The sequence below is a fragment of the Meriones unguiculatus genome, chromosome 8, assembly GCF_030254825.1.
Source record: "Meriones unguiculatus strain TT.TT164.6M chromosome 8, Bangor_MerUng_6.1, whole genome shotgun sequence".
NCBI lineage: Eukaryota > Metazoa > Chordata > Mammalia > Rodentia > Muridae > Meriones > Meriones unguiculatus.
The window spans coordinates 27,220,138-27,232,326 of NC_083356.1; the positions used below are offsets into that span (position 1 = coordinate 27,220,138).

The window sequence follows — 12,189 nt, forward strand, 5'->3', positions numbered from 1 at the left end:
AAAACCTCCCATCTGAATTGTAGAAAACAAACAGAAAGCCTAAGACAGGGCACAAGAATCAGAGACCTACTCATTTGTACACTCAAGATATCCCATAAAAACACTAATCTGATAGCTGTGCACAGTGGCCCAAGCCTGTAGTCCCATCACTCAGGGAGGCAGAGGCAGGTAGATCTCTGTGAGATTGAGGCCAGCCTGGTCTATAAAGTGAGTCCAGGACAGCCAAGGCTACACAGAAAAACCCTGTGTGTGGGGGAGGGGGGTGGAATACCTACTCTGAAAGCCATAATATATAAACAAAGGACCTGTGCTTGCTGCCTCAGGCTTTGTGAATTCATATGAGCTTTGCTCATATTGATAAGGCCTTGTTTTCTTGGTATCTTCCATCCCTCCTGGCTCTTACACTCTCTACCTCCTCTTCGCAGGGTTCCCTGAGCCCTGAGGGGAAGGATTTGATAGGAACACCCTATCTAAAGCTGAGTGTTCTAAGGTCTCTTACCACAATGTCTGTCTGTGGGTCTCTGTATTTGTTCCCATCTGCTATGGGAGGAATCTTCTCTGATGATGGCTGAGGAGGAAAGGCACTGGTGTGTGCATATAGCAGAATATCATTAGGAGTCATTTTATTGCTCTGACTTTGTTTTAGAACAGTAGTATTTGGTTTATCCTAGTTCTCTGGGTTATCTAGTCACAGGTTCTTGATCACACAACTAGTGTCAAGTATAATTCCATCTTTAGTGGGCTTTAAGTCAAATGAGATAATTGGTTGGTTACTTCCATAAGCTTTGTGCCACCATTGTTGATCAAAGGGTTTTGACTGGGTTTTTACAATCCTCCTTTGGTATCATGCAGAGTACCTTCCTGTACTAAAGACGTTAGAACATAGGGGTTAAAGGCTCTGTGTAGGCACCAGCTTGACTTCTTCATGGTCAATGAGTTGTGTAGATGTTATACTTAACACCTTGCTGTCAGTTTGTGGAAAGCAACCTATAGTCCTGGCCAACAGCCAGGATTGTTTAGGGATTCCAATGAGACACCTTTAGCCAACAACTCAATTAGATGTAACCCAATCCTAGCACTAGAAGCTTCATTTTATGACAAGAGATAGCCAGTTGGGGTTCTGTCTCCCCAATTTTTTGGCAATTTCTTTTAGATCACCTTCATATACTCTAGATATTTTAGGAAGCTTCTACTGTATTAGGTTTCCATACTATCCCTCAAATGACCCTTAATTTTATCTCTCTCCCCATATTCCCTTTCTCATCCCCCTCTCCTTTCCCGCTAACCCACTTGACCCTCCCATTCCAACCCTCCTATACATCCAGCCATAGCTCTCTATTGTATTTCCCTTTCCCAGTGAGATATATTTGTTTCCCCTAGTCCCTTATTCTTTACCTAATTTCTGTGATTCTGTAGACTGTAGTTTGTTTATCATTGACTTAGCAGCTAATATCCACATATAATTGAATACATACCATACTTATCCATCTGGGTCTGGATTACCTTACTCAGGATGATTTTTTCTAGTTCCATCCATTTACTAGCAAATTTCATGATGTCATTTTCTAATGGCTGAGTAATATTCGATGTACCACGTTTTCTTCATCTGTTCTTCTATTAGGAGACATCTAGGTTTTTTCCAACTTCTGACTTACGAATAGAGCAGTAATGAAAATGGTTGAGCAAGTGTCTCTGTGGTAGGATGAAGCATCCTTTGAGTATATGCCCAGGAGTGGTTTAGCTGGATCTTGAGGTAGATCAGTTCCCATCTTCCTGAGGAACTGCCACACTGAATTCATAGTGGCTGTTCAAGTTTTCACTCCCACTGGCAATGAATGAGTGCTCTGTTACTCCACGTCCCTGCCACCATGAGCTGTCACTTGTTTTAGTTTTTTGAGACAGGGTTGTTGGCATACTTCAAAAAAAATTTTATTTTTTTTTATATCTCTCTCTCTTTACACCACACCCAATCTCTTCCAACACCAGCTAAGAGAGAGAAAGGGTTAGTGGGAGAGGAGCTGCAGTTCTTTTAGCTGCTTCCTGCTGGTAAGAGTGGTTGGGTTCCTTGGAGCCAATCCATTCCTTGTTTCGGGAGATCTCCAGCTTCTTGTCTCGCTGCAACAACAGCAACCAGGAGCCACAAGGGAAGCAGGAGCAGCCTTGTTCTTTGGAGTTCCTCACACTCTCTGGGCTCTGGCATTTCTTCTCTCTCCAAAGTCCTCAGATTTAAACTGTCTGCAGCTGGCCAAGAGCTCCTCTTGGAGCCCACACTAGGGAAATAGTTTCTGCTGTGGGACCATCTGAATCAGTCCCTCATCCCATACCTGGAATTTAAACAAAAACTTGTTTACATCCACAGCACAGAGTTTCTCTGTGTAACCCTGGCCGTCCTGGAACTTGCTCTGCTGTGACCCTTGAAACCTTATAGCCCACTCCCAGCCACACACCTCCTCCATCAAGGCCCCATCTCCTAATCCTTTCGAATAGCGCCACTCTCTGGTGACCAAGAATTCAAATCTGTGAGCCTGTGGAGCCTGTTCATACTTATTCAAACCACCACATATGCCAGGGGGACCTTCTTCTCTAGTCCCATCTGTTTGGTGTTCTTCATGCTTCTTGTACCTTGGTAGGCATCTCCTGCTTTAGTTTAGGGCAATGTTCTATAACTTTGTTGAAAATATTTTCTGGTGGTGGTGGTGCATGTCTTTAATCCCAGCACTTGGGAGGCAGACATAGACAGATTTTTGTGAGTTCAAGGCCAGCCTGGTCTACAGAGTGAGTTCAGGGACAGCCAAGATCCTGTCTTGAAAAAAAAATTTTTTTTTCTGGGCCTTTGACCTGGTTTCTTCTCCTTCCTGTATTCCTATTATTTTTAGATTTGGTCTTTTCATAATGTCCCAGATTTCCTAAATTTTTTGTGCCTGGAGATTTTTAGACTTAACATTTTCTTTTACTGAGGTATCAACTTCCTCTATTGTATCTTCAGTGCCTGAGATTCTCTCTTTCATCTCTTGTATTCTGTTGGTCAGTTTTGCCTCTGAGAGTCTTATTTGAGTTCCTAAATTCATTTCCAGATTTCCCTATGTGTATGTGTTTAATTCTGTTTCTACACTCAGATCCTGAACTGCTTTATTCATTTTCTTCCACTGTTTGTGTTTCCATAGATTTTTTTTAATTCTCTCTCTCTCTCTCTCTCTCTCTCTCTCTCTCTCTCTCTCTCTCTCTCTCTTTCTCTCTCTCTCTTTCCAGAGAGGGCTTCTCTGTGTAGACTTGGGCTATTCTGGACTCAGTTTGTAGACCAGGCTGGCCTTGAACTCACAGAGGTTTGCCTGCCTCTGTCCCCAGTGGGCTACCCAGCATAGATGCCCCACCCTGAGATAGGATACCTTTCCATTCTTGTGGTTATTTCCAGGTTGTTTCTTGGGTGTGGGGGGGGGAGCGGGGGGGTATGGTCTTGTTCCTAGAATTGGTGACCTATGGTCTGGTTTTTCTTTTAAAGTCAGGCCTGGTCCTAGAATGGAGACAAAATGGAGTTTATGTTGTCTTTTTACTACCAGAGTGTTGGGAATGGAACCTGGGTCCTCTGCAGGAGCATCATTTGCTCTCAACCACTGAGCCATCTCTCCTTTTGAGGCAGGGTCTCACCACGTAGCCCTGGCTACCTGGAACTCACTATGTAGACCAGACTGGTTTAGAACTCACAGAGACCTGTCTGCCTCTGCCTCCTACATGCAGGGCGTGTACCTCTACACTAGGTGTGGTTTTTGTTTTGTTTTTGTTCCTTTGTTGTGCTGAAGGTTAAAGTCCAGGCCTTGGACATGTTAGGGAAACATTCTACTGCCGAACTACCCCTAATCCTTTTATTTACTTGAAAATTAAAATATTTGACTTGTGTGTGTGTGTGTGTGTGTGTGTGTGTGTGTGTACATTCAATATCATATGTGGTCAGAGGATACCTTACAGAAATCAGTTCTTTTTCTTTTTTTTTTTTTTGAGTTTTTGAGACACGGTTTCTCTGCGTAGCCTTGGCTGTCCTGGACTTCCTTTGTAGACTGGGCAGGCCTCACAGAGGTCTGCCTGCTTCCGCCTCCCAAGTGCTGGGATTATGGGCATGAACCACCGAGCCTGGCACAGGAATTAGTTCTATCATGTGATCATAAAATAACATTTCGACAAAGGATCTCTCTATGTCACCCTAGCTGGTCTAAAACTTGATATGTAGACTAGGCTGGCCTAGAACTCACAAAGATCGGCCTGCCTCTACAGTTCTGGGATTAAATGTATGGGCCACCACAAGTGACTTTAAACAACAGTGACTTGTCTCACTGTCTCTTGTTTGCTTGCTGTACTGTACGATGGTACACATTGCCTGTCCCTTCCCAAGGCTCACCTGGGAATAGCCAGTGTGGGCCATTTACACAGAACTACAGTCATACCTGCTCCTTTTGGGGACCTACTGAGTGCTTGCCAATCACAAAGTTGCTGGACTTGCTTTGGTTTTTTAGACTCATGGTCTTACCATGGGGCTCAGACTGGTTTTGAAATTTTCTTTTCTGAGACAAGGTCTTGCCCTGTATCTCGGACTTCTTAGTACTCATTGGGTAGCCCGGACTAGCAACCTGCTTCAGCTTCCCTGGTGCTGGGACCACCCGTATATACCACCATCACTCCCTGTAGGCTGGTAGGCTATAGGGCTGTGGTGTCTGTCCTTTGGGGGCTGTGGTATCTGTCCTTTGGGTTTATTCAGTGCTCTCTCAGATGGGCTCAGGGGAAGCACACATAGTCATTATCAGGAGGATGAGAGAACCAAAGATGGGACCTTGCCAGGCTCCCTACCCAGGGTCACTGACTTTGGGGGTACTGCTTGTCTCTCCTTTTTTGGACTTTGGTGACTATAGGGTATACTGTAAACATCAGTCCTGGATGATTGAGGTTAACCTGCCAGAAGGACAATATGCAAGTGTCACCAGTGTCTGCTTTTGTGAGAGCTCCTCATCAGCATTTTGTGTCTGGAGGTTGATTGCCAGTTGCCTAGTGAACACCCGTTCCTATGGCAACACAGTGATGCCTTGGCTTGTACTAAGATGAGATGGATGTCTGGATGCAAGTGCATCTCCATCTGCTGTGTTGTGGAGCGTGGGAGCCGGGTGCTGCTAGGTGACCATGGCCCCAGGGGTCTGTTATTTAAAAAGAACAGCATGATGGGAAGCAGCCAAGGACAGCTGCGAACAGCTGAGGTACCTCGGAAAGTCGTGACTCCCGCTCCAGGCTTCCCTTTCACCAAGCCCACACCTGAATAGACTCCAGTATTCGCAGAAAGGCCCAGGACTCCCAGTCCCTCACACAGCAGGAAGCCATTGCTGACAGGTTTCAGGGTACCTGTGAGGCCCGGAAAAAAAAAAAAAAGTGAAAAATGTGAGAGCTGAGCCATTGGCCTGCTGCAGAGCCTGCAAGAATGGAGTCTGATATTTACCTGGTCAGAGGCCTCACACTCACGCTCTCAGGCATGCCTGCAGAGCACACCAGCTGCTACCCTACCCTGGCCTACATCTCTGTGTGTGTAGTCACACCAGTATCCTCGGGCTGTCTCAGCCTTACCAGGTAAAAGATGGCAGTCATTTGAAATGGTTGGCTTGTTTTGTTTCCTGACAGAGTTCTGATATGAAACCTTGCCTAGCTTGGTGGCCATCCTCCTGCCTTTACCTCTCAAGGTGCTTGGGTTGTAGGCATTAGGATTATAAGAGCATTAGGAGAAAGAGGTGCTCAGGAGAGTAAGGCACACGCAAGGTGGAGAGGGGTGTGCTTCTTGAGGGAGAACAGGAGCAAGCAAAATGTGCCGAAGCAGGGACTTGTCTCAGCATGAGCCAGGTAGACCATTTTGGTGGTTCCCAAGTTACGTCTCAAAAGTTTGCTAAAACAAACCACCCTTGGTTTTTTTTTTTTTTTTTCGTTTTTCTTTTGAGTTTTTGTTTTTGTTTTGTTTGAGACAGGGTTTCTCTGTGTAATCCTGGCTGTCCTGGAACTTGTAGACCAGGCTGGCTTGAACATAGAAATCCCCCTGCCTCTGCCTCTGGGGTACTGGAATCAAAGGCATGCACCACCACTGCCCTGCTCTCTCTTGTCTTCTGAGTGGTGGGTCTGTGGATACCTTGAATGGAATTACAGTCTGATAAGGTGAAACCAGGAGCCAGAAGGGTTGCACAAGGGCCTTAGTACGTGCCCTTTCCATGTAAATGGGGCTTCTGGGGAGATTCCCATGAAGTCACAGGTTTCTAGCTAGGAAGGGAGAAAGGCCTTATGCAGTTAACTCTTCCATTTCCCACCTCTGCTCACTAGAGCCTTTAGCCAGACTCCAGGGCAAACGGCTCCTTTCTCCTTTCATGTCCCCAGGGCCTTCCTTTGCACAACTCATGATTTTTATCCTTTTTCAAGACATATGTATTTCTGGCTCCTCTAAGTAATTTTCTGTGTGTCTCACTTTGTTCTGTTTTGTTAAGCTAGTCTGATACTTAGCCAAAAGCTGGCCGGGTGATTACTATGTAGCCCAGGCTAGCCTCACACTGATATCAATCCTCCTGCTTCTGTCTCCCCAGTTCTGGGGTTACAGGTTTGGGCCACCATGCCTGGCTGTCATTTGCAGTTATGTGTAAATGTTAGCGTGAGTTTGTGAGTTTCGGGGTGATGGCGCACTTAGCAGTAGAGCACTTGCCTGGGCCCTGGATTCGGTCCCCAGGACTGCAAAAATGAACTCTATTAAGCGAAAAAGCCAGTTTGTCAGTTTCCAGCTTGTGAAAAGCCCTCTGCGGTTTGTTGCAGTTGGCTTCTGTGGTGTAACAGCGCTTTGGACCCCACATCTGAGGACTGGCTGCTGGTGGTTAGTCAGCTGAGGCAGCTGTGTTTACCTGAGGTCCTCCCAAGCTGGGTGGGGCCCCACGAGCCACTCAGGCCAGGCTAGGCCTGCAGCTCCAAGGCAGAAGCTGCTCTTGGTGGCCTTGGGGGGATCCAAGCTGAGGCTGGCCTCTGAGGGAAGCCCAGGGAACATGCCTCAAGCCCACCCCAGTCACACGGGTGTCTTAGAGTGAGAATTAGGCTAAGGGGTAGGACTTCTCTTTCAAACACCTAAGGCTTGGTTAGGGCCAGCATGCCGGGTAGATTTCAGCTCTTTGCTTTTCCTGCCCTGGGAGAACACCGGTGAGTCAGCTGTGGGTTCCTGCCTGAAGCTATGGGAAGGAGATTGTCTGGGGTTCTGGCCTTAGGCTGGAAGGGTTCTGAGTCACTCTGATAAGACAACTTCCTCCTGCTGTCACCTGCCATCTGGGGCCCGTAGCTCCCACGGTGCAGACATAAAAGAACAATGAGCAAAGAACAGTCCAAGAGCCCTCTGCCCAGGGGCTTATCGTCAGCCCTTCCTCAGGCTCTTCCATGCATGTTTTTCTCTTTGGAATATGTGTTTCCAGGCCTGGGCTGCATGTGGGTCAGGGATAGATAAATGATCTAGCATGTCCTGGGCCCTCCCTGGCTTTAATCCCTAGCACTGGGGAAGAAAGAAAGAGGGAAGGGGGTGAAGAGGGAAGGGTGAGAAGGAGGGAGGGAGGGAAAGAAAGAAAAAGAAAAAATGAATTTTCATCCTAATTGTACGCTTCAAGACTGTATCAGCCAGCTTGAGCCCCACTGTGACTAAATTCCTGACAGAAGCCCCCACAGGAGAGGAGAGATGTCTCTGGACTTGTGATTTTGGAGTGTTTGATCCACATCCACTTGGCTCCGTGGAGATGGCGGCAGGTGTGGTAATAGAAGTTCTTCATTTTCACGGCTGACAGGAAACAGGCAGGCCTCCGGATCATGCCCCGAGACCCAGGCTCCCGCCACAGCTGCGCCACCTCCCTACAGTCCTTCACACCACGAGCCCACGGTGAATGATCTGGGCACCTTCACAGACCTTTAGATTATGCTTCACTAGTGACCTGGGCATCTCTGCAGTGGAGCTTAGTCATAGAGACAGCAGTCATAGTGACGGGGTCACTTTGTATCCCAATCTTGCAGCTGTTTAACCAGCTGTGTGATCTGTTTAACCACAGGTGATCACATATTAGCTATTTTTCTTGTACTTGGAGGCTTGCAGGATAGTCTGAGAACACACACACACATACACACACTCTCCCTCTCTCTCCATGCTGAGCAGATTCTGAGGCTACGTTCCACAACCCTGAGCTAAACCAGTGTCTGGCTCTTTCTAAATTACTCAGGCTGCGGTATTCAGTTACAGCAACAGGTAAATGGGCTAACGCACTATCCCCGTTTCTCTCCGAGAGGCAGGGTTCTTCACAGCTTGCTGAAGGCTCTGAGGACTGCAGTCAGTAAACCTAGTGCTGTTCAACTCCCTTCCCAAATCGACTGATTTCTTTCTTCTTTTCATAATGTATGTTAAAATATGTATTAATATACATAATACGTGTTTTGAAACAAGGCATCATTGTTTAGCTCTGGCTAGCTTAGAACTCACTGTGTAGACCTCTGTGGCTTCGAACACATATAGACCCGCCTGCCTCTGCCTATCAAGTGCTGGGATAAAAGGCGTGCACCACCGCACCTGGCTGGTTTTGAGATGGTTTTTCTGGTGATCCCCCTGCCTTAGTCTTATGCTGGTATTCCAGACTACGCATGACTGGCCAGGGGTGGTTGTGCACACCTTTGATGCCAGAACTCAGGGAGGCAGAGGCAGGCAGATCTGCTGCGAGTTTGAGGCCAGCCTGATCTACAGAGAAACCCTGTCTTGAAAAAAACAACAAAACAAAAACAAATCTGCATGACTGCACTAACTTGAAGGAACTAAGAGCCCCTCAGGCTTTATGGCATTGGAGCATGCAATTCCTCAGGTTCGTTTTTTTCCTCTCTCCTGGGGGTTATTGATCAAAACTGTGTGTGCAAGTGTTCTAAGCTATGGGCTAGCCTGCCTCACCATCTCTGCCTGTGCCTGAACCTATAGCTTCATATAGCACCAGGAGACACAGGTCGAGAGTGGGAATTGCATTGGGAGGGGCTGGGCAAAGAAGGCAAGAGAGGCCTTTAATGCTGCGAGCCAGGCCAGACTGGGAACTGGAGAAGGTTCTAGGCATGAGACCACTGTAAATTGAGTCATGGCTTGAAGGCCAGAAAGAAGGCACTGGGAGGGAATTGCTGGTTGGGTTGGGGATGGCTTGGGAATGAAATCGACAAAGGGAGAGATGGTGGCCTTGGCTTCGGCTGTAGAATGCAGATGTTTGGGTGGTGCAACAGCACAGGAGAGGGTGCTGTACCCTGGAAAAGGGCATCCTGCACCTTAGTGCCCAGTGGCTGGGTGTGAGCCCTGGACATACCCGGACAGTAAGCTGTGGAAGGTGAGCGAGAGGCAGCAATGGCATCATTCCACCAGCAGAGAGCAGTGTCGGGTCTCAGCCGAGACACAATCCAGCAAGCACAAGACTATCCTGCCTGGAAACAAAGTTTCCCAGCCTCCATCCTACTGCAGAGCCTGCAGCGTTTCCTCCAGGCCCTAGGGCTGTGCCGTCAAGGAGCAGCCGTTGGGCCTCCGTGTGAAACACGGCTGGTGGAAGGGCGTGCTGGAACCACAGGTACAGGAGGCCCTGCTCCACACCAGCCCTCCCTGCTGGCTTGACACTGTAGCCACCACTCTGCTGTTCTTAGGATGGCGGCTACCTACAAAGGCATCGCTGGACCACTTTCCCTCCGCCCCCGTCTTCCTCCTCCTCCTCTTCCTGAGAGGCAGGGACTGTAATACGGCCTCAGCCTCCTGAGGCACACCTGGAGGCTTAGAAACTTACAAATGAAATCGCGCTGCCAGGCTTGCTGGCTTGTTGGCCGAGGGCCAAGCACGCTGCTGCGCTTAGCTGCATTGACTGGACCCCATCCACAGACACACCCTTCTCTTCTTCCCTCCACTCTGGAGAGAGTGCCCACGGTGTCCATCTTCCCTGTGATGAGCAAGCAATGCCCGCTGTGCCCACACTTCCTGCTGCTCAGAAACACATTTCATTTCAGGTCTCATTTTTTGAGACGCAGCTCATGTGTAGGAGGCTGGCCTTGAACCCTGCCCCCCCCTTCTGAGTTCTGGGATTCTAGGCATGTGTAACCTTGCTCCGTTTTGGGGGTGTTGGGGATTGAGAACAGTGCTTCATGAAGCACCTTATCAACAGCTACTACATGCCCCCCCCCAACAGACTTCATGGCTTTGGAGGGGACAGTGCCGGAAGGGAACGCAGGTGCCGTGTAGTCAGTGTTCTACTGCTGAGCCGGTCCTGAGCAACAACCTCTTCTGTCTCCATCCCCAAAATGGTGGTGACCATAAGCGACGGCCACAAGGGCCAGGGATGACTGCTTACCCGTTTGCGTCAATCACTTGTCTCCTCTCTCTCCTAGCCTGCTGGGATAGCAGACCTGCAAAACCTCATCTAGCTAGTTTCCTCCCCCTTTCCACGTTTCTCGGAGGGAGAGGTGCTTTTCTCGCCCCTGGGGCTGTTTCCCAGCAGTGTGCACGACAAGGAGCCTGCCCCGATGCCGGGGCCCCTGTGGCGGGACCCTGTTTGTCTTGGCCTGGGCCAAAAGCGTGGGCTTTAGAGACACTGCCGGGTGCGGGGCGAGGCCGCAGCTTGACACTGCCGCTTGCACAGAAAAGGCTCCAGAGGCAGTTGGACAGGAGCGGGAGGACGTGTCAGCAACAAGTGGGGAAAAGGACAGCTGTGCTCGGGGCCTGCTGGTCTGGGGGGGTTCAGAGCAGAGCTTGGGGGGGGGGCTCTGAGCCCAGCAAGCGGGCCCCTCACCCCGGGACCAGATCTGCTCCCCGACAGCTGATAAAATCAATCTCGACCACGCCGTGCTTCTCGGGTGCTTTTTTTATTGGGATTAGCTAGGCTGTCGAGGCGCGCCGGGAGGTGGCGGTGTGGTCACGCGCACGGGCCCGGCCGCGTCCAGGCTCAAGCTCTGGGTGGGGAAGCCAGCTTCCCGTCGCCGTTTCGTTAATAACTTAAAGAGCCAGGCCGAGGTGCAGGGGCGGGTGCGCGGCGGGACGCCCGGGCTCTGCCGCTCGCTCGGCGCGGGAGGACTCGGACTCAGGTCGCCGCGCTGGGCTGGCCGCGCCCGTTAGCCAGACGTCGCCTCGCTCGGTCCCGGGAAGGGTCTCGGCCCGCGTGCTGCCCCGGGTCGCCTCTGGGGTCCCCCCCGACTCAGGACAAGCGCGCGGGGGGCCGCCACCGCGCTCCCCGTCCCGCCGCCCCGCGGGCGCGCGCCGCCTCCAACCTCCTCCCCTGCACCCTCCCTCCCCGCCGCCTTCCCCTCCTCCTCCTCTTCCCCCCCAACCTCTCCGTCGTCCCCTCCCTCCTTCCCGCCCCCTCCCTCCGTCTCTCTCTCTCTCTCTCTCTCTCTCTCTCTCGCTCTCGCTCTCTCTCTCCCTTCCTCCCTCCCTCTCTCCCTCTCTCCCTGCCTCCCTGCCAGCCGTCCCCTCCTCGTAGTCCGTCTCGCCCCTCCTTCTCCCCTCCCTCCTCCCGCTCCCCTCCCCCTCCGCTCCCGCCGCCTCCGCCTGCCGCCCCGGCCGCGTCGGGTAAACCTGTTCTGCCAGGCGGCCGCGCCGGGGCGGATCGAGCGGACGGCGGCTCCTCGAGGCTCGCGGCGTCGGGGGTCCCGTGAAGCGCGCGGCTGCCCCTCTGTGCCGGGGCCCTCGGCAGCGCCGCCACCATGTACTCCGGAGCCGGCCCCGGTGAGTCCGCGCGGCGCCCGGCGCTCGTGCCGCGGCGGTTGGCGGTTGGCGGGCGGGGCGGGCGAGGACGGCGGGGCCTGTGGAGCCGCGGCGTGGCCTCGGGGCGGACGGGCAGGGCCTCGGGGCCGGGAGGCCCGGGGCGCCGGGGCAGCCCGGCCGGGACGCGGGGGGTGGGGTGGGGGTGGCCCAGGCCCGGCCTGCGGTGGGTCGCCGTCCTCCCGCAGCGCTCCTCCTGCCGGCCCCGAGCGCGGAGCCAACGGGGCGCCCCAAGCACGCCGGGCCTGGGGCGGGGAACTGGACGGGTTGGGAACCGAACTCCGGGGTCCCCCCCCTCCCGCCCCTCATCCCCGGGCACCGCGATCGGCCGCCGGGACGCAGTTCCATGCCGGACGGCCGCCCCTCCCCATTCAAGGGCTTGATCGCCCTGGAGATTATTTCCC

The 12,189-nt window shown here is 51.8% G+C and overlaps 1 protein-coding gene across 1 annotated transcript in view; it reads left to right on the forward strand.

Moving 5' to 3' along the window:
• Positions 1-11,399: 11,399 nt before the first annotated feature.
• Ago2 (argonaute RISC catalytic component 2) overlaps positions 11,400-12,189 on the forward strand; it is an 82,371-nt gene continuing 81,581 nt past the window's right edge. The window contains exon 1 of the mRNA XM_021629060.2: positions 11,400-11,749. Coding sequence (XP_021484735.1) covers positions 11,728-11,749 — 22 coding nt within the window. The 5' untranslated portion in view covers positions 11,400-11,727. The remainder of the gene's footprint in view (positions 11,750-12,189) is intronic.